This window comes from Trichoplax adhaerens, genomic scaffold (genome assembly GCF_000150275.1).
Source record: "Trichoplax adhaerens TRIADscaffold_2 genomic scaffold, whole genome shotgun sequence".
Lineage (NCBI taxonomy): Eukaryota > Metazoa > Placozoa > Uniplacotomia > Trichoplacea > Trichoplacidae > Trichoplax > Trichoplax adhaerens.
Window position 1 is genome coordinate 3,001,923 of NW_002060944.1, and position 23,034 is coordinate 3,024,956.

Consider the following 23,034-nt stretch of genomic DNA (forward strand, 5'->3'; position numbering starts at 1 on the left):
GTACGGTATTGATATATTTTATTTACTAAATGCTATAGAAAGCAATGATCGAAAATGCTTTTGTTATAAAAGGCAATCATTAATATTATACGTAATGAAGAAATGATACATATAAAATATATATATAAAAGAGTGCGCCGTATATGTATACGGCTTATGTATATGCAATATGAATAAAGCAAAATCTTATGGCTGTTTCTGTTGCCTTAAAAGAGAACAAATAGGACTGCACGTGATTTATAGGTTTTTACACATATATTAACCATTATTACTACAATCGCGTTGAATCTTAATGCTGTACACTCAAAAAATTATTCACGTAATTTAGATTTTACTTCCTTTATTAGTTGATCCAATTTTTCTCTTAGATTGTTGGAAGCGGTCGATTCAACTGGAAGCTACAAAGTAATCATATTTAACACATCAATAAAATCGAAGTGTCGCATTAACAGAACTTTGAGTTGTTTAACTACGAAATACCTCTCTAGTCTCCACAAATGATCTACCTAAGAAAGAGCATCGACTGAAATATTTGCATTTGTATTCAAGCTTGGTTGGAACTTGATTGTAGAGCCATTGCTAAATTGCATGCAATACACGTATAAAGCACCATACCGTTAGTATAATAGATTCCGTTGGACCAATTTTAAAAATGCAAAACACCACGTATATTCCGTGATCACAGCTACAATTAGTTTCTTATTGGTAGGTACTTACCAATGCTGTACAACCATTTGCAGCAGTGATGTTCAGATTGGATACGCACATTCTCAACTACGAATAGAGAATTTAAGATAAGTGATATCCGCTTGACTCTTGTGTGTAAGCACTTTTACAATCTTCCATTTTAGCCTTCGTTATTATTTTTTTGACAAAATAACATGAAAATTTGACTTACAAGAGCGATAATAGGATAGAGCAGATACCAAGAGTTGGGGGACATAATTCCATACGTTAAATTCGTCATTACCAGTCCAGGGCAAGTTACGTGAGAATAGATACCCTACATACGTTGTAATGAGTGGTTGAAAGATTTATGTACATGTTGTGATAATCCTGTAGTAATATCATCTATAGTTTTTATACTAGAAACTAAATCGCTTAATTAACCAATACAATACTTTATCATATGCACGGTCAACTAACCTTAGAATTCAATTTCTCATTTAGACTAACGTTTAATAAATCGATAGCATGCTTCGATGAACCATATGGGTCTTTCCTATTCAATTATGAACATATTATCGTTAACTGCAAGGACTAAGAATCTACTGCGTAAAAATTACCTTTTACAGTCTATAATTTAAAGTATGAGAAAAAGCTAATCAATTTACCTTACCCGTTTACGTGTTGCATATTATCTAGTGAAAACGAAGCGCGATTTGCAGCACTGGAAGAAGTCCATACAATATGAGTCATTTTGTTGCTAGCTGCTAAGTAGTCTTCTAACTCACTAATCTGCAACAACAAATTGAAATTGCTGTTTTAATTTTGTCATCATGACAATAAATCGATTCTTGAAGCTAATATGATGATGTCAAAAAATTAGTGTAAAATTGCTGTAATATGTTATTAACCAGTAAATAATGGCCAAACAAATTGGTTGCGAAGACAGATTGCAGGCCATCGTTTGTAACGCTATCATTCTGGATAATGAGGCCTTCGCCAGTTGTAAACATGTTAATGAAGGAGCTAGAAAGAGATCAATAAATGAGGGATTAGAATATTTAAGTGAAAGCAATATGATCATGTTTTTAGATTAGACTGTCAAGTGTTAGCTGCGCATACGATTACAAACCTGAAGGACCTGAAACCGCTTACGAAATGGGACCAATCAAACTGTGTTATAGGCATAATGCCAGCATTTAGAAATAGGTGATTTAAGTAACTGTATCTAAAGGAAAGGAATGAGTAAAAACCCTTCAATTAGAATAATCATTCAATAGATTATACGCGTATACTGTGTTCGTATCAATCAATCGAGTTTGTACAGATCATCCACTGCAGAAAATACCGCATAGTGTAATCGGCTCATGTTATATACCTGTATATTGTCAGTATGATAATTTCTAATAAAGTTATCTATACAGTACTACAGTACATCACGAGGTAAAGTGTTCTCAGACTCAGATTAGGTACGTATTTATGAAAGATAAATGATGTCAGTCTGCCTTACTTAGATTCTGGCGGAGTATGCACTAGTTATTGCTTTCCTACCTTCTTTTAATCTCTTCGGCTACAGCTATCACAGATTTCGCATCGCTTGTAACTAAAGTTAAAATATCAACTTTTGCTGTGCTGCATAGTGACATTAGCATTTCTTTCGTTGCATTGGCTTTCTTTATATTTCTACAAGCTAAGCAAATGGTGATTCTGTCCTGAAATTCGCTGACTAATTGTCGCGCAAGTTCTTGACCGATTCCGCTAGATTTAAAAGTCATCGATAAAGTGAGTGAGGAGACGGATTAGAGGTAGACTGAAGTGAGTTTCGTATTACTGTTTATTGCACTATACTTATTCAGGCAAATACACTTGACATATTCATGCAGTGGTCTATAATACTGAAGATATTATCACTTTTGGAAGCATTGCATCAGAAAGCAGCTAAATAATGTTGGCGTAGCATGCAAAGAATAATGTACTCGTATAACAGGAGGCCTGGGTAAGGTAATCATGATGGAATGTAGGAATTGTTGTTCTATTCTATAATAACTTTACACTTACGCAGTAGCACCGGTTATTAAGACGATATCTCCTTCATGATTCATGGTGGGTTAGCTAGGAATATTTCTCTGGATAATCCTCAGTTTTTGAGGAGGTCAGCAGTCAGCACTTACTCAGAAACTCCGAAGCTTGCTTTCTTTTGTACACCCAGTTACAGAACATCTGAACATGATATGGTATCATCGCACTGCCGTCCATCTGTCCGCAGCTTAACTAATTACTGTAATTAATTCCTGACGATAATTATAGAATTAATTAAGCTATGGACAGATGGACTAACGTAATACAGTACAGTGGGCGGTCACTGAAGGTTGCACCTCCCCCATTTTCTTATTAGAAGTCTCTGCTACAGTCAGCGACTCCTCCACCAAAAAGTTAAATTAAGTAATATTGAAGTCTATTCTATTTTACTAATTTCTACTGGATAGCAGTTATATAAGGTTCTAAATGTTTTTAAATTAGTAGAAGTAATTGAGAAAAATAGACTCTGGAGATCCGTTAGTCTATACTGTATGTGATATCAGTACCAAAGATCTGGTGTTGTGTTTTAACTGTAGTGTCCATTTACAGGCTTGCTTACAAGTAGCAAGTCCAGCACAGTATGTAGCTTGATCATGCAAATTATCGTAGTGAGTTTATAAATGTATTGATTTTCCTTTATTTTTTAAGAACATTTATGTCATCAAGCTATACTTTGCTTTCTTTTAATAAACAGAGGTATAAAACAGCACTGGTACGCGTCTGATGTCCATTGTACAGTACTGTATGTTGCTGGTTTATTCTGCAAGGCAAATTAGGGCTTACTGTTCACGATTTCTTGAGGAGTTTTTCAAATTGTCAATGCTTATGATAATACGGATAGAAATGTCAATAATTTGTTCGTGTTTTATCTCCTTCTTTTTCTCTGTCCGGGCTGTAGTCAAGAAGACTACAATATCAAGTGAAGAATCAACCAATTTCCAGTTCTAGAGAGTCGATATAGCGTAGTTGCCGTAGTTTGAATCTCACGCTATACGGTAATAATTCACTATCATCCATCTCGTCAAGATATTGGATTTATAGAAGACAATCCCTCGACTTTACTCCTCTATCACACCCCAATTCTCCTTGCCATGGCTCTCCGCCATGGCATTCAAGCTCCAATTTGATTCACTGCATCGTAGATACGGAAGCAAAGAAATTTTCAATCAATCAACTCATCCATAAAAGTAAATCATCCATCTTCCAGTTAATGCAGTTGGCCATCCAGAAATGATATACTGTACTACCAAATTGAGTGATGAGGAAATTGAGCTAGACTTACGTCTACTCTATTTCCATCCTCATTGTCCATGGCTATCCATTGATTCATACAATTGTTATTTCTATCAATTATATCTATCATTTCTTCATACAATTGTTATTTTTATCAATCATATCTAGTCTTGATTAACCCATCGATTGTTTGAAAGAGTCAGTCATCAATTGCTGACTGACACGTCAGCAATCATCCAGTGGTGACAACAATAGTAGTGACAAGGTGAAATACTGACGGTACAAGGTGCGAACGTGACCCGGCATACAATGCAGTCGACAGTCAGGGAAGTTTGAGTTTGTTCCCTAGAGTGAACGTTGGGGCTGATGTGGACGATGGCAATCGATTTGTCTTGCCAATTGCATTGTGACGATTATCTCATACAGTAATTAGTATGCAACAATCAGTCACTTCAACGTTACTACCCTACCGCTTGACCTAGAGTACAGTCCATTAATTAAGCCAATACTATATATACTGTATAATATATAGTGACTCAACGCTTGACCAAGTTAACCAATCGTCTCCATCGCTCAAAGCAGGTTGTCGGATCATCAAGAGTTCACATTATTATTATTAAATTGCAAGTTGGAAGTACCTTGTGATTGGAAACATTCCAAAGTAGTACAAGTGGAATACAAAGAATGGAATATCGATCAAGTATCAAGAGATTAGTTGTACTTTTCTGCTTTGTATGTTTGATTGCATACGGAAATGGCGACAACGAGCATGAAAAGATTAAGGTTAAAACCCACCACGATGAACCGGAAGAGAAGCATTACTTAAAAGATGGACAACATAATCCTGATTATGATGCAGAAATGTTTCTTGGTCGTGATCGTGCTACATTATTTAAAGAATTACCAGAAAAAGAAGTTCAAGAACGATTGCGATCGCTCTTGCATCAAGTAGATACCGATCACGATAAAATTATTAGTGAAAGAGAAATGGAACAATGGTTAAGAAAGATTGATAATGATCGATTGGCGAATGATGCCAAAGTAGTCTTTGAAGAGATGGATGATGATAAGAGTAAATCGATCGATTTTAAAGAAATATCCAAGCATACTTTTGGTGATACCGTCGATGAAGATATTGCTAAAAGTGAAGAATTCAGTAAATATGTTGATAGGGAAAGGAGAAAATTTGCCTTAGCTGACATTGATAATAGTGAAAGTCTATCCTTTGATGAATTTGTTACATACCAACATCCTGAACGACATCAGCATTTATCAGACGTTAGTACGGATAAAAATAATCATTCCAATCTTAATGTAGGCTAACAATTTGCTAAAGATGCAAGAACTTGTCTTAGTAGGAGTGTCGTAATGATGAATTATTTTTCACTCCTATTTGTCACGTTGTACTCAATTGGTTTAAAATGCCTCTTGAAAAGACAATAGATATGTACTACTGTAAATAGTAGCATTGCGTACAATACATACACTATAGTACAGCGAATGATAGTATATTAGTAGAATTTAAAATTATAACTATGCCAAAGCATGGATATAGACATTGCCATGGATTGTAAAAATGAGAAAAGTCTCTGTTGAATGGTCACAGATCTACAGTAGCTAATTACGGATGACAAGTAACGCCATCCTAGAACGAAAAGTCTCTGTTGAATGGTCACACATCTACAGTAGCTAATTACGGGATAACAAGTAACGCCATCCTAGAACAGTACATCCTGAGTAGAAATGAAACGTTTTGAGGACGATACACAAATTTTATACCTACTGTATTTGTTATATCTGAATTAGTTTTCTATTGCTAAAATTGCTCTCTCAATTGAACACAGGTGGTTGTCACCGATGTTCTTAACGAGATAGATAAAAACAATGACGGCTATGTGGAATTCTCCGAAATGATTGGTAAGCACTATATTACTTTCGGAATGAAAATAAATATTAGTATTGAAACTATTAAAATCAATAGGTGTATAATATTGGATGTTTTTGTATATAGATATAGATATACCGTACAATATATTAAACACTAGAAATGTCTTACGCTGTACTATAGATATTTTGCCAATATCGTATCATAATGCTGTTGATGCAGCATTCAATTTTCCTTTGTAAATCAAGAAGTCTACTGCAGTAGTATTATGTAAAGTTCTTAACTCAGAGTTGTTTCCTTGATAGTCATGATTACTATTATAATTATTCTATATCAGGTGATAGTGGCAATTCTGATGGTAAAGAGGATGACTGGATTAAGAATGAGAAAAAAGAGTTTGCTAAATATGATAAAGATGGTGATCAAAAATTGAGTACATCTGAATTAAAGGAATGGGTGATACCAGATAGGAAATATATTGATGAAGAAGTTCAGCATCTATTAGAAGGAGCTGACACTGATCATGATGGTAGACTGACTATACGGGAAGCTTTAGCTCATCAAAACCTTTTAGCTGGTAGTAAATTAACTGATTATGGCAACTTGAATATTCTTCGCGAAGAGCTGTAAATCAGTTCCTCCCGCGTTACAAGCGATATTTTCATACTAAGTAAGAAAATGAATAATTGTCGCAATGTCATGTTTTCTAGTATTTTCTTATTGTCCTTTTATCATATGTATATTATGGTAGAATAATAATTTTCGGTATGACAGATCTGACTTGTGATATCAATCATTGCAGGTGTAGATGTTATTTCTTGCGCTCTATTAAATCGCCCTGCAATAAACATTATCTACTATATAATACGTATGTTTCAAACTTAAGTTAACGTTTTCACTGGTACGTAGAGTCGCAGATATCAACTGCATTAATTAGGGATCATCGAGCGAGAGTGGCTTACTATCGTGCCATTTAGAGTAATTTCTTATCTATTTTTGATATCATTTATTAACTGCAATTTTTTGCCGATATTTTCAAACGCTTAAACTATTTTCAAATTTGATTAATTCATTAATCAATCAATATTAAAAGATTCGGCTATTTTAGGATCCGTTAGATCGTTATTTAAATTGAATTGACAAAAATAAAGTATGTCATTAACGTAATGTAACGTTTATTTGTCTTTTCAGTAGTTTCGAGTTGGTTTAAAATATTACAAGTATAAAGGTACACAAAAAATAGAAAAGGCGTCTAGTGATGTACTACGCAATTGCATAACGTTGAGTGCGTACGGCTGCAAAGTATAGCATTGATATTTTTCCAAGATAATGAAAACACTTCCATGAATAATTCTTACGTAGACAGCATTGTCAGGTCTATTTAACTGAACGAAAAATGCCGTCAGTTGTTTGGTTGGCGTTACAATAATAAATGAAATGTGATCATTCTGTCATATAAAATAGAGCAATGAAAGTGACTTAGATGTTAATTAAAGTCTTCATTAATCTATGACAATTCTGCATTACAAAATACCGTCAGTTGTTTGGTTGGCGTTACAGTAATAAATGAAATGTGATCATTCTGCCATATAAAATAGAGCAATGAAAGTGACTTAGATGTTAATTAAAGTCTTCGTTAATCTATGACAATTCTGTATTACAAAATGAAAAAAGATAAAAAAATGTACTCGTAGATCTATAATACAATGCGATTCGTAATTAAGTGACAGTAATAATAGAAACATGATACCGCAGAACAGTGCATTTTCGCCTACTACATCGTATTTGTATTGGTGGGTATGCACGTAACAACCCTAGTCTAAGACAGCATTTGCTAAATGGTGTAATTAAAGACATGTGCTACATTGTATCCATCATAATTTTACTGTTAGAACTGTGTAGTCTGTAATACTTGTAAAACATCACCAACTAAATGTAGGCTACCTGTAACCAAAATCTGCAGATGAATATATTTTTTTTCCTTCTCGATAGTCTTATCATTCATATAGTTAAGAGATTTAGCTTTATGAATAGCTTTAATAACAGATATAGCTTCATTAACTGATCCACAAATACGACTGTTTGTTGGATTAGACAATCCATTTAACTCCATCCAAGCAGATAAGTTTTCATTGCATCGCTGCATTGCTGCATTAGTAGTTTCGTTACGATTAACTGTATCTAATAAGTATATTATACATTCGCATTAAAATGCTATCGGTACAATTAGAAATTTATGCGATTCACAATTACAGCTACAATCATGTACCTGGCGACGAATGGTTTTCTTTCAAAATATTGGGTGAAAATATCGCATAATCGATATTTGTGTTCTAGAACATCAATTTTTAATGATTTAATGAAAACTACTTCCAGGATAGGATAATAGGCGAAATTAAAATAGATAGGTTGCCTAAACATTAAAAACACTTACGATGATTGGTTTTAACAAAGTTTTGCTATCGCGATTGCCACTCAAATTAAAGATTAATATACGGGCCACAGAACCTCTATAATATTAAAAGAACAGCGTTAGCAATCTAAAATGTTATTACTTACTTAAGCAATCAAAATGAAGTTATAACAGTATCGTAATACCGAATATTCGTGGCTTCAATAGTGGATTTGTTGTGAAACCACTCAACTGCAGTCTATTTTACAATTAAAGAAGAACAAATCAGTGAAAAATTAATCATGATTTATAAAACTACTGCTACTAAACATTTCCAATAGAAAGCGATAAAATTCAAGCTTTGAATAATAGAATTACTACAAAACTAATCATGATTTATAAAAACTACTGCTACTAAACATTTCCAATAGAAAGCGATAAAATTCAAGCTTTGAATAATAGAATTACTATAAAACTAATCATGATTTATAAAAACTACTGCTAATAAATATTTCCAATAGAAGGCGATAAAATTCAAACTTTGAATAATAGAATTACTACAAAACTAACCCTATTATCAAATAAATGTAATTATAACTCTGCTATATATATTCATCTATTACAGGTAAACCCTTGCCTGGATGCTATTTCGTGTATGAGCACCATCAAAATAGAATGTAGCACCGTCGTATTTCATCATTTGATATCTACCATTCCAAACGCAACTTTGTAATCCTACCGGTAGTAAAAATTTTAATTTCCAATAACGCTGAACGTTTTCTAAAGAGATTTTACTGACCTGCTTTAAAATTTTCACTTAGTGGAAATGTACTTGCAGTTGGTAATCCTTTGCCGGTTTGCAATTGCTGATCACCTAATATCGAGATAATGACAACCTAAATTTAGTATACTTGACTAGCTACATACATGCATACATAACACTACATTAACCTACAAGCACGTAGATTAAGTTGAAATAAGATATAAATAGATTAGGATTAATATCTCACCATTATGAGTCTTCGATTGTTTAGCATTTTTTTCTAGCCACGTATTTGCTAGTTGTATCGCTAATGATGCATTCCACTTTTGTACTTCACCGTCAATTCCAAGTTCTGTAGTACATGTGATCATATGATAGATATTGTTAAGATTCAATTGACATAAATTAATACTTGATTCAATCTTCTATAAATCATACTTACTTGGCTCTGTACCCGGGTAGCTAGATAAAGGTGGCACGATTTGCAGTGCTGCCTAAAAGTTGTGTGAAGAATAGAGGCCGATATTATTTTCATTTTATTACCTCATACATACCGATTGGCTATACAGAAATAAATATATAGTATAAGCGTTAAAAGACAACCATAGAAAATGAAATCTGTAATTGATTTCTTTCTATGCAATGTATTTACCTTTACTTCGTTCGATTGCTCTTGTAATACAGTAATTGCTGAATCCACCTGAGGAGCAGTAAAAGCAGATGTACCCGGCTATCGAATTAAAAGTTAAAATTTATAAACATTTCATGACATGCCGCGCTAGTTATGCACCTGAATACGTACTTATTTCAGGGTTAAATGGTTATTTCATATTTGATAGGATATATATTCGTACATATGATTCAAATTTACATCAGGTTCACCGGCAATAGTCAATTTTATACGTTTACCTTCATTATTCCAGCTTTATGCCAAGCAATTTCTTCAATAGTTTTCCCTAATATAGCAGTATGATCTAATCCGAGCGATGATATACCACATGCTACTGGATTTCTGCCATGGAGATAATTCATAGAGTTGATAAAGTAAAGAATTAAATCTGCACGTGCTTCGATTTTAATAAAATTATCACAATTGCATATAATACAATTTTTGTATACCTTATCGCATTAGTACAGTCATATGTACCACCAATACCCACTTCAATGATGGAGACATCAACCTTTATTTATTTATAACCATTTAAAATGAAAAGTTCATATTTCCCATTCATACGATTTCATGCATTAACTATGCTAGCTTATGCTTACCTTTTCACAGAAAAAGATATAAAATGCTAGTACAGTTAAGAATTTGAAATAACTTGGCATATAGTTATCATCTGCCTCCTAGTTGAAACATCATTCAGACGAATCTTATTAGATTGATTTCGGATATATATGTTTACATGTTGGCGCTCTATTATCAGCTTACTTTTGATTTTTCAAGCCGATCGTAAACAGTCCAGAAGTAGGAAGTGAAGACCTCTTTCGAAAGAGGTACTCCATTTATCCTAATCCGCTCGCGCACTTCGATTAGGTGTGGTGAGCTATAAAATGATAACTATCGTTAAGCTACGATTTCATTAGAAAACAATACATAAATTATTCATCTGATTTTAATAGTTCACCTGTAGAATCCGGTTTTGTATCCATGAGCACGAAGTATACTTTCAGTAAAAGCACAAGTTGAACCCTGATAAAAATTTACCGCATTGACTTAATTCAGGTAACTCATGCTTTACTTTTTCACAAGATAAAAAAAGACATACCTTTCCTTTGGTGCCACTAACATGAATTATAGACAACGAATCTAAATCGTCCACCTACAGAAATATGGTGTATTGATTAAGTGTTAAAATCATTGGTTCACTACATATTCTGATCAACGTATGGGATTGATTGTTATATCATTAAACATACCGATAGACCAATTCGGTTTAAACAAGTTATTGTTCGATGAACGTTAACCTCCTTTTCGCTACCACTATTAGAGATGATCTTCAAAGTCATAGCATTACTTTGGAGATTGTTAAGGGCATCGACGGTAGACTATGAAATACAATTACAACGTGAATATGTCAAGTTAGTATGCATCATAACGTTCTTTACGTCATTATCCAAAGATTGAGGGTTTAAAAAACTATAGGAGGAATATCATATCTTCTAATAAATCTATAACTTGTTTAATATTAAAGACAAAACTGAAGTACTGTACATTCAGATTGCATTCGATATCATTTACTCAACCTATCATTCAATACTCTATGACACATGCTAATGCTTGCTTGGCGACTTGTCTATGGAGAGGTTGCTTACTGACTAACTGTACAGTACGTATTTGGTCCAGGTTTTAGTTTGTGGTTTGTAATTCCCATCCACTATAATGCTACTTTAGATTATGAGCTAAGAAGTGTATTCGATGTGTTTGGAAATCAACTCCTGTACAGTGTTGCATGCTGAAACTCATTAGAGCAGAATGTATCCAAGAAATTGACACGTCGAAGTTAGAAAAAATTGAGCTGATCGCTTTAACTGTGCGACATAAGTTAACCCTATGATCATCTGGAAATCCACTACGGTACAGTATTGCATGCCGAAACTCATTAGAGCCGAATGCATCCATGAAATTGACATGTCGAAGTTGGAAAAAATTGAGCTGATCGCTTTAACTGTGCGACATAAGTTAACGTATGATCATCTGGAAATCCACTACGGTACAAGTATTGCATGCCGAAACTCATTAGAGCCGAATGCATCCATGAAATTGACATGTCGAAGTTAGAAAAAATTGAGCTGATTACTTCAACTGTGCGACGTAAGTTACCCTCTGATCATCTGGAAATCCACTACGGTACAATATTGCATGGTGAAATTCATTGGAGCAGAATGCATCCATGAAATTGAGAGGTCGAAGTTAGAAAAAATTGAGCTGGTCGTTTATACTGTATGAAGTAAGTAAGTTAAACTCTGATAGATCAATGTACGTTATATCGTAAGTCGATGTGATTTCAGCTTCGATCTATACAAGCTTTGCATGTCTGCATTATACGTACAGTTACTGCACACAGTGATGACTATGGCGATGACTTTTGAGTTCTGCAGGAGTACATTACGTTCTGCTACTTCTCACTGAACAACCATCAAATCTGGCATACCGTTGAAAGAAAATGAATGTGCACCGAAGTAGTAAAGAACTGGCCCGTGGCCGTAGCACATTGTTAGCAGATTGATGGCAGTTTAAGTCATCGGGAATATTAAATATTGCAATAACAGTTTTATGACAACAAGAGTCGAATATCATTTCCATTCTAGTCAATGAGCTTGAATTTCATCAATGACAGCATCCATTTCATCAGGCAATATCACTGCTCAACATACAGTATACTGTATAACTGTAATGACTTGCAGTATTTCTACGCCACTACTAGATCAAATGACCTTTGCGATCATTCTAATTAGCTATCTACATCGTATCTATTACATAATGATCTTGTTTTATCGCTAAGTTTACCTTATAGTCTACCATCGTTGTAGCAATTGCCCTTGCTACAGTCCGATTGAACACAATCCTACAGCAAGAGACAACTTTTAGAATCATTAAATCCTGTCAATGTCAATAATAAGTTGTAAATATCCTTTCGACGTCTCTTTCACACCAGTTGCAATCGATGGATCTTGCTGTTAATGTAGAGAGATACAGTTAGTTCAACAGTTATAAGTGAGAATACAACGCTGGCACTGCAACCTCAAGCAGATCGATAGACCAACCAGTACGAAGATTCCCTGGTGATGATAGGATGTTTACAGTCTGTGCATGTGCAGTATTCACAAGTGCAAAAGCACTAACTGGTTCTAGACTTCTAAATGGCGAATTGTAGGTGTGGTTATCATGTTATTACAGTACCAGGGACCACTGGCAACAAAGCAAAAAATTCCCCCCCCCCCCCTTTTCCGTAGCAATTTCCCTACCTAATTAAAACCTTTTCCTTTCTGACAGTACTGCACTTATTGGAGGAAAAGGTTTTCCGTAGCAATTTCCCTAGCTAACTAAAGCCTTTTCCTTTCTGACAGTACTGCACTTATTGGAGGAAAAGGTTTTCCGTAGCAATTTCCCTAGCTAACTAAAGCCTTTTCCTTTCTGACAGTACTGCACTTATTGGGGAAAAGGTTCTCCGTAGCAATTTCCCTACCTAATTAAACCCTTTTCCTTTCTGACAGTACTGCACTTATTGGGAGAAAAGGTTTTCCGTAGCAATTTCCCTAGCTAACTAAAGCCTTTTCCTTTCTGACAGTACTGCACTTATTGGAGGAAAAGGTTTTCTCCTCTTTATTCGAGGTCAAAATTTTTTGGACGTTTACTGTCGATGTACCTGTACACAATCTGGTTGGCTTGGTACTACACTGCGTGGTTACAGTATGCTTTCCAATAGCGCAAAGTATTATTTTACAAGTTGCTAAAATGGAATAATAATTTTAGGCAAAATTGTAATCCATATGCTCACATGATTATGCAATATACGATATAGACTCAAAAGCATGTATATATATTGTCATGTACATTATACAGTAGAGTTCACCTTGTTGAAAGCTTTGTGCGCCTTCATGCAGTACTTACAATACTGTATAGAATCATAATCATAATAATTACCATGACAAGATTGGAGAACAGTAGATGAATTAATTCTACACAACGGAACTAAAAATAAGGAGGGTCCTTTGTTAATTGTTACTCAAAAAAATGCTGATTTTGTGCTGTTGTGAATGAGTCCAGGCAGTGCAACCTATACTTCTCGCGCCGCATTAAAATGCCCACTAGAATCTACAGTGTAATCAAGATTTGTAGGGTGAATGAATGAATGTAAGGGGAATTGAATGTGGTGTTCAAGATCGTTTAAACAGGTGCAAGCACAAGTACGCCAAGAGCCAGTATGATATACTCGTACAGTAAATGGTTTTCACCTCACGACGCCTCGTAAATGTGCAGATGGAATCTAGTATTCAAGTAGTGCCTCACAACGAGAATAGGATGCATCCAACGCTATTTCGTTGGTTGCATTCTCGTCAATAACGATAGGCTTGAATTTACTTCATTAATAACTGGTTGCATTGCTACATGTAAACCTGCAAAATACGAAATGTTTACCAATGTACACTGTACAGGTACAACTCTACTCTACAGAAAGCTACCGTTGTGCAGATACCCATATAAGCATGGCTTCTTCTATACTCAGTACGTACGCTTATGTCGGTATGTAAATTAGAACAGTAAGCATAGGATGCATCCAACGCTCTTTCGTTTAATGCATTCTTGTCATTAACTATAAGCTCCAATTACTTCATTACTGGTTGCATTGCAACTTGTAAACCTGCAAAGTACGAAATATTTAACTCTGCTTGAAAAAGTAGTGTGTGCACATATAACATACTTTAGGCATGTAAATCAGAGCAACGAGCTTAGGATGCATCTAATACTATTTCCTTGGATGCATTCTTGTCCATCATCCTAGGCTCGAATTACTTCATTAATAACTGGTAGCATTGCTACATGTAAACCTGCAAAATACGAAATGTTTAACTCTGCTCGAAAAAGTAGTGCGTGCATATATAACACACTGTAGGCATGTAAATCAGAGCAACGAGCTTAGGACGCATCTAATACTATTTCCTTGGATGCATTCTTGTCAATCATCCTAAGCTCGAATTACTTCATTAATAACTAGTAGCGTTGCTACATGTAAACCTGCAAAATACGAAATGTTTAACTCTGCTCGAAAAAGTAGTTCGTGTATATATAACACACTGTAGGCATGTAAATCAGAGCAACGAGCTTAGGACGCATCTAATACTATTTCCTTGGATGCATTCTTGTCCATCATCCTAGGCTCGAATTACTTCATTAATGACTGGTAGCATTGCTACATGTAAACCTGCAAAATACGAAATGTTTAACTCTGCTCGAAAAAGTAGTGTGTGCATATATAACATGCTGTAGGCATGTAAATCAGAGCAATGAACTTACGATGCATCCAACACTCTTCCCTTTGATGCATTCTTATAGGCTCGATTACTTTATTAATAACTGATTGCATTGCTACTTGTAACTTGTAAACTTATAAAATACAAAATGTTCACCAATGTAGTGCCACATTTTACAGTACTTTACACAAAAGTGCAGTGTTTTGTCATCGAGATACAGTAAGATGGAAAAAAGTAGTCTGTACACTATATACTGTAGTACTGTACATCTTGCGCTTTGAAGAATGGTATCCATTTTGACTGTAAGAGTGAAAAATTGTCCTCTAATTAAGCAATTTACGCTGAATATTGAAGACACAAATTTAAGATATCGATGTTGACATGGCTGGGCCTACTGTACAATGTAAAGTTAGCTAGGCCATGTCCTATAGTACAATTCGGGCGAGTTTCAGGATTTCAGAATGTCGTTGTGCAAATCAGGGCAACGAGCCAATTGGACCGGATAGCCAGCGGTCTGTAGGCTTATTTAAGACACGATTTAAGATATCGAAATTGACATGGCTGGGCCTAATGTACAATGTAAAGTTGGCTAAGGCATGTCCTATAGTACAATTCGGGCGGGTTTCAGGATTTCAGGATGTCGTTATGCAAATCAGGGCAACGAGCCAATTGGACCGGATAGCCAGCGGTCTGTAGGCTTATTTAAGACACGATTTAAGATATCGAAATTGACATGGCTGGGCCTAATGTACAATATAAAGTTGGCTAGGCGATGTCCTATAGTACAATTCGGGCGGGTTTCAGGATTTTAGGATGTCGTTATGCAAATCAGGGCAACGAGCCCAATTGGACCGGATAGCCAGCGGTCTGTAGGCTTACTGTACTTTAATTAGTTAATTAGACGAATTTATTATTGTTATTATGTAATACTGTCAACACTTCTAGTATACGTACAGTACAGCAACAGTCATGGTCTATACTGTACTGTACTGTACAGAATAGGCTAAACACTGCTTGCACACATTCAAGCTCGAGCGCCATTTTGCACTGCAAGCACAGTAAATGTTGTAGGTAAATTCCAGAAATTGTGACGTTTACTGCTTGTATTGGTTTCAATAGAAACTTGCTCAACTGCAACAGTTACTCTCCCAACCAGCAGGCGAAGAAATTATTACCAAGTGGGCTGGAAATAGTTTAGCAATCTGCTGGAAATTAAGTCGATTCTACGGAAGAAATCAAATGCAACCAAGCCATGTCGTCGATCGATAGAATGCTGATCGTGGGCATACGTAGTTTTAGCCCGCAAAGTCAACAAGGTGGTGTTATCGAGTTTGGCAAACCACTAACTGTTATTACCGGTAATAATGGTGCTGGCAAAACGGTAATTGAAGGATAGTATTCCTTTCTACTGTATTGTGCAGTGATAGCAATTCTAAACATAGTTATTACCGCTTGTTTCTGGACACGATATACTTTACTGTATACCAGCAAAGTCATGAGCTTCTCAGTTCGATATCGATGGGCAGTTTGTCTCTTTCAACAGATGATACCGATCTCCAATAGTTTGTTACACTCTGTAAAATGACACAGTTTGTTTGCAATAGAATTACATTGAATTGAAAAAAAATGAAATTTAAATGTTGCTCGACGCTCAACTGCGCCTATCATCATGCGTTACATTGAATAATAGCACTGGGCAGTGTGCATATTCATTATTCAGCTTCTCTACCAATCCTTTCATTAATGAAGCTAATTAAAGTATATACAGTAAGGTTAATTATCGCTGCATTCTGTATCTAACGCTGTTATGCTAACATTTCTTTTTTAGACAATCATTGAATGTCTGAAATATGCAACCTGTGGTTATACACCTCCAAATACTAAAAATGGAGCATTTATTAACGATCCAAAGGTATGGCTAAAACAAAATCTCGGCTTAAAACAGTTCTTTTATTGCGTTCATTGCAATGAAAGTTTAAAATCATCTTCGAATGCATCATTTTTAATTCGATGAAGCTGCTCTAAGTGTCTCTTCTGATCAGAGCAAAAACATCTCTAATATAGAACTGTAGTTCATTGTATGCTATTGTACACTACAATACGAAGCCCTGCACGTTATTATTCTAATCTTAGCGAATATTTATGCCACACTACAGTATCGAGGATAAGTGTACCTGACATTAACGCCACTTTCTACTTACTCACTATATACAAGCTCTTGCTGTAAAGTATGATGTTGCTTCCAAATCTAGGCCATTAAATTAGAAACTTATATTACGGCACATATAAGTAGCGCAAATGTAACAATAAATAGATACGCCTCTATAATAAATTAATTGATAAAAGTCATTATGCATCTACCTTCGATCGATTGTCTTAGCAGTTGATATTTCGTATAAGCAGATAATTTATGCGACATAATATTTGTCAGGTTGCTGGCGAAAGAGAAGTTAAAGCTCAAATCAAGTTGAAATTTCATGATGTTAGTGGCAAAAGTACTGTTTGTGTACGCTCTTTGGTAGCGACGCAAAAGGTAAACAACTTTAAATATAGATAAATGATTAATTGCTCTAAAGTAATAGAAAGTTTTATAATAGATTGATCAGTTATTAATCAATGACTAGCGTGACTAATTGTATTGAAACGGTCACAATTTGCTGTATATCTTACCATTGATTTCCGCCAACTTGAAGGGACGGAGTGATAGAGTAGAAGTGAAAACATTGGAAGGAACGATTAGTCGTACGGAACATGGAGAGGTAAAAAGTGATCTAATGTAGTGGTAAGATGGTATCATTATAAGGCACAAATTATATTAACCTTCGAATGTGACTAATTCATTACAAAATTTAGAGAAGCAGTATTAGCTCAAAATGTGCTGAAATGGACCGAGAGGTATCTAATGGATATTTAAGTTTATTTTAAATTTCAATGGCAGTATTCTGATATACGTATTATACGTGTTTACAATGTTATATATTAAAACGATAAGGTTAAAAACAAGCCTATTTCTTACAATTAGGTACCTTTTCATTAGCAATGTATATTGTTGTTCATGACTATATTGTAATACTCATGCATATAGATGACTACGCTATTGGGAGTTTCGAAGCCAGTGCTCAATCACGTTATATTTTGCCATCAAGAAGATTCGACCTGGTTAGTTATTTATTTGGAAGTAATTTAAACAGATGAGTTATTCCCTAACATGTCTTGTTATGAGCATTATATTGTTTTTCTTATTTTATTATCGATGGCTAACATCAGGCAAAAATGTTTATTTTACGAGTACATAACTGGAATCGGATCTCATGTTAATCTAGGCCTTTGCAAGAAGGAAAAGCACTTAAAACAAAATTTGACGATATCTTCGCGTCGACTAGGTTGATTTGAATTATTAAGCACGATTACTTACATAATTAAGAATACTAATTAACTCGTAAGCTCCACCATGTCTAATCTGTTACAATTCTATTCGAAAAGGTATATTAAGGCTTTGGATGCTATAAAGAAATGTAGCAAGGAACAAGTACGACTCTGTTAACCTTTACTTGAGTAAGATACGTCTAGTATAACCTGCTATTATCTTGCAGAACCAATACGTGAAAGAATTTAATACTGAATTAACCTACCTACTAGAAAACAAGAAAAAATCTCAAGAAGTAAAAGAATCTTATTTACTATTTAATGGAATAATGTAGATTCCGTAAATAAATGGAATAACATCGTAATATTTTAAGATAAAAAATTGAAATATTTTCGCTTTACGACAGATTAAAGAAGAATTAGAAAGTACGCAAATGCAGTTGAGGGTTTTGGAAGATAATCTACGAAAGATTGTAGTAGAGCTTAAACCGCTGCAGGTAGAGAATATGAGCAGTATTATTAGATAAGTTACATTCAGATTATTATATTTAATTGAATGCTAATAAAGAGTGTAAAATATTACTATTTTTTAATTATCTACAGGAGGATGTTTATTCATTGGAAGACAAGTTACGCAATTATCAAAAAATCGAAAATAACATCGGTATTATAAGATAGTATTTTTACTGAATATTTGTAGTTTTAAATATTCTAAATTCTAATCTCGAATTTAGAATCATATAACGCAGTCAAAAAGCAGATACTAAAGAATCAGGAAAATTTAAGAAGTAAAGTTAGGAAATTAATGCCTGGTAAGCTTGAATATCAAATAAATATATTATTATAAAATGAATAAATATCAAGATATTAATTACTTGACCGTTCTACATTCGGAGAACATTTAAAGATGTAATAATAAATAAGCTATCGTCTTATTAAATCACAATTATCGCTAATTACAACCAGAGAGCTTAAACGAATTGAATGGTCGCCTGATTGAATTTGATAGAACAGTTGCAAACGCCGAAGCAGAATTAAAACATGTAAAAATTTAAAAATTGGAGTTCATTTCATTTCATGCAAGAATAGCAAAAACCGCCGTATTTTCATTATTTATAGCAATATTTTAATAATTATTTGATTGTCTGATAGTTAGAAAAACAACTTCAGAACAAATCCGAGCAAAGTAATCGAGAAAATCAAAATTATCAATCAATGTACAGAGAATATTGTAATGCGATACAAGCGTCAAAGGTGTGTCCCTATTGCAATATCAACATCTTGTACGATATAGCTCCTTTATGAATTAATTAAAAGACTGCAACTGCCTAAAATGTGGCACTTACGTTAATTTCTTAGACTAACAAACAAACTCTTGAAGAATTGGATAATATCATCTTAAAAGTTGCAAGATCGTATAATTTTGCGGGTATCGTATCTTAGAATGTGATAGATGTTGTCCAATAATTTTAACGTCCTTATAGACATTATTGTATCTGTAGCTCAGTCTCATTAGATGTCTGCTGTCTAAACAGATTTTGGTCAAGCCCCCTTTTCAGTTGATCAGGTGAAGAGATTTATGGAATGTATGAAACAAAAGTACCGTGCTGTTATGAAAGACGAGGAAAGTGTGAAGGTTTGTGTTGTCTTAATGTAATTAATGTTTATGTAGCCTATTACAAGTACTTGCACTCCATTACATTAGCGGTGAGTCTTCGGTATAATTATATAACTATTAATTGGCATTATTAGAATGATTACAATAAAAAACTCACTGATATCCAAGTAAAGATCACCGAGCAAGAAAAAATGCAGATAAAATTTCAGGAGGCCGAATTGTTACATAAAGCTTCACAGGTATTTTAATTTTCACAGAAAAATGTCTATCAAAGGAAGTCTACTATAGTTTGTTACATATGTATTATAAGTTGTTATGATAATTAGGTATAGCCGTATAGGTGATGATCACTCACTATATTTTTTCTATAATTTCAGGAAGAATGTAAACGGAAAATGACGAAGATAGACAAGGAACTAAATAATATAAGCTTTGCAACATCTGAATTAGGCAACATTGAGAAGGAACTAAGGCGATATGTTCGTAGCTAATTTTCTGAGCAAAATTGTAAAAGAAGCAAAGTCCTAAATTACTTTTTTATATTTTCGGGTACGAAAATTCTTAGGAGCGAGAACTGGATGATGCTAGATCCGAAGAAACAGTCAATGATTTAGAACAAGATATTGGTAAATTGAAAAAGGAAAAGACTACGCTTAATGATAAGCTTATGGAACTCAGGTGATCTTGCTATTCAGTAATATTATGAGTACTTAAGTCACCTTGCAGTAAATTAATCGCCTAGAGACTATTTCTTATAGAAATGAAATGGTGAATTTGCAACGATTTACAAGCCAGCAAGCTAAAATAGAGCACTTAAATAAAGATAAAAATACCAAAGAAAGGGCTATCCAGCAATTGTTAGTTATGACTTCCTAAACCGTGAATTTCGATGGTTATAATTATTTTATATGATAGTTACTTACAAAACTTTTCCTTACTTAAAGGAAGTTACTATATGCGGATGATCTAAATGCAATCTTTGGCTGTATACCGGAACTAGTAACAACAAAGCTTTCGGATTATATTCGGTAAAGTTAGTCACTAGTAAATTATTAATTGTATGCTTTAAGTTGTTCTTCAAGCAACTACGTATTTCATATTGTTTATTTCGTCAAAATAACACGATTAAGGGGGAAAGAAGTGGAATTTGAAACCTTATCACCCAAAATGAAGAAAGCTCAACAAAACTTATCCTCAACAGAAACTTTCCTTGCGATTGAACAGTACGTTGCTAGAGTTAGCATTCCATTAATCATGTATTTGTCAAGCTTATTGAAAATTGTTTTTATAGAGATAAGCTAGAAAGAAAACAGAGGACCTTAACGGGTATTTATAGAAAATATTTGAATCTACGCGTATTCTGCAATATTTTCAAATATGTTAGTTATTGCTATGTGATGATAAATCCTTTGAGATTTAAAAAATATGCGTAACTAATCCGTGCTATTAGAATTACAAGAAAAAGTCTTCGAAATCTGTGGTAACCAAGATTTTGACTTACAACTTGAGAGGCTGCAATCAAGCTTGGAAAAATTGCGAATGTAAGATAGCTCCTAAATATTTTGTTACGTTCGATTCAAGTAGAAGTCAACTTTGACCTCTTTCTAACTACAGAGAAGTTGGTGCAATTAATGCGTCCCAGCATTTTTTTCAAAAGTATATCATGAAACTAGAAGAGCAAGATTCACCTTGTCCCCTTTGTCATAGACGATTTGGTAGCCGGAGTGAGAACGCAAGTTTAGTAAAAGAGGTAATCCAAAATATTTCAGTTTCAGTACGAGTCATCATTGTCCGTAAGACTAACGTTATCTCGATGAATACAAAATATTGAATACCTTTATTTTTTTACTGTCTCTTGCTACGTTATCCCTTTATGAGTGTACTCTTCTATTTTAAGATACGCACAAAAGTCGAAAGTATACCTTCTAGGCTATCACAGCATAGAGAGAAAATTGAACTCCAGCAGAGTAAATATGAAGACTTCTTGCAGTTAAAGCCAGTTAGGAATCAGGTTTGTTGACGATCTTGATGTACTGTATTGACTTATATTAAAAGGTTACGCTAAGTAATGTATTGTATGAATGATTTAGATAACTGCCCTTGAAGATGAATTACCTGTCATAAGGGCAAAAATTAACGATTACCAAGGAGAACTTCAAAAAGAGAAAAAAAATTTTGATGATGTGGGAGATATTATCGTTTCGACATGCCTTTTATGAAACAATTAGCTAACAATTAAACGTTTTTGTATTTAAAGATTAAAGAAATCAAGTGCCTATTAGATAACGAGCTAGCGGTTGCTAGAAAAATTGCGCCACAAATGGAAACAATGAATGTGTATGAAAAGGAACTGAAAGACTTAGAAAGAGAAATTGTTTTGCAGACAACTCAATTAAATGTGAAAGGTGATTGTTAACTTTTTATATTGCTCTCAGTACGAGTGACAAGTTTATTTGATTTTGCAGCTCACAGGATTTCATATTTCTCCTTCAGGTACAGGTAATACTAAACGAAATCTGCAAACTGTTCACAGAGAGCACGAAGAGTTGCAGTCGAAATGGTGCTGAAACATTTCAGTATAGTTACAATGTCTTTATAATTTTACTAATACTCGTAATCTTTCTAACTGGTAAAAATTATTATGATAGTGATGCGTTATCAAGAACGATTGATCGAAAGAGTCAATTAATGCTTCAGCAGCAAAAACATATATCAGATCTGGAAAGAATAGCTAATGACCTGAAGGCACAAATGGTACAAATTCCTTGAACTTGGCTTAGTGATATTACGGAAGATATTTAAATCTTTATTGAATGATTATTTTTATGTTTTTATCTAGTTTCAATGCCAAGTTAAATTGCAAGGTGTTAACCGTCTGCAAGATGAAAAGACTAAATTAGCTGTGGAGATATCTGACTTTGAACGTAAAATTATGGTAACACTACATTTTCTTGATTCTCATGCACTATATCAATGTAAGTAAGATTACTAATAAATTGCTAATTTGCGGTACTAGGAAGCAAAAAGCCAGATCAAGCCAATAGCGGTTAGAAAGG

At 34.3% G+C, this 23,034-nt stretch overlaps 3 protein-coding genes across 3 annotated transcripts; 1 reads left to right on the top strand and 2 right to left on the bottom strand.

Annotated features, from left to right (window-relative positions):
• Positions 1-311: 311 nt before the first annotated feature.
• Positions 312-2,768, bottom strand: TRIADDRAFT_53215 (uncharacterized protein; the record flags this gene model as incomplete). The annotated part of the gene is made up of 9 exons (XM_002109840.1): positions 312-398; positions 718-774; positions 899-1,003; positions 1,147-1,222; positions 1,340-1,458; positions 1,578-1,692; positions 1,799-1,894; positions 2,218-2,424; positions 2,725-2,768. The coding sequence occupies 9 exons, from the start codon at positions 2,766-2,768 to the stop codon at positions 312-314; spliced, it is 906 nt and encodes a 301-aa protein (XP_002109876.1).
• Positions 2,769-4,662: 1,894 nt separating this feature from the next.
• On the top strand, positions 4,663-7,020 carry TRIADDRAFT_37183 (expressed hypothetical protein; the record flags this gene model as incomplete). The annotated part of the gene is made up of 3 exons (XM_002109280.1): positions 4,663-5,256; positions 5,823-5,895; positions 6,201-7,020. 3 exons carry the CDS (start codon positions 4,663-4,665, stop codon positions 6,491-6,493), a joined length of 960 nt encoding a protein of 319 aa, XP_002109316.1. The 3' UTR covers positions 6,494-7,020.
• A 57-nt stretch (positions 7,021-7,077) lies between these two features.
• On the bottom strand, positions 7,078-11,914 carry TRIADDRAFT_53217 (uncharacterized protein; the record flags this gene model as incomplete). The annotated part of the gene is made up of 19 exons (XM_002109841.1): positions 7,078-7,311; positions 7,776-8,044; positions 8,133-8,196; positions 8,298-8,373; positions 8,462-8,514; positions 8,887-8,990; positions 9,055-9,129; positions 9,266-9,370; positions 9,461-9,512; positions 9,562-9,579; positions 9,671-9,748; positions 9,928-10,030; positions 10,138-10,199; positions 10,288-10,365; positions 10,451-10,565; positions 10,647-10,711; positions 10,788-10,841; positions 10,939-11,067; positions 11,843-11,914. The coding sequence occupies 19 exons, from the start codon at positions 11,912-11,914 to the stop codon at positions 7,078-7,080; spliced, it is 1,806 nt and encodes a 601-aa protein (XP_002109877.1).
• Between the last annotated feature and the right edge of the window lie 11,120 nt (positions 11,915-23,034).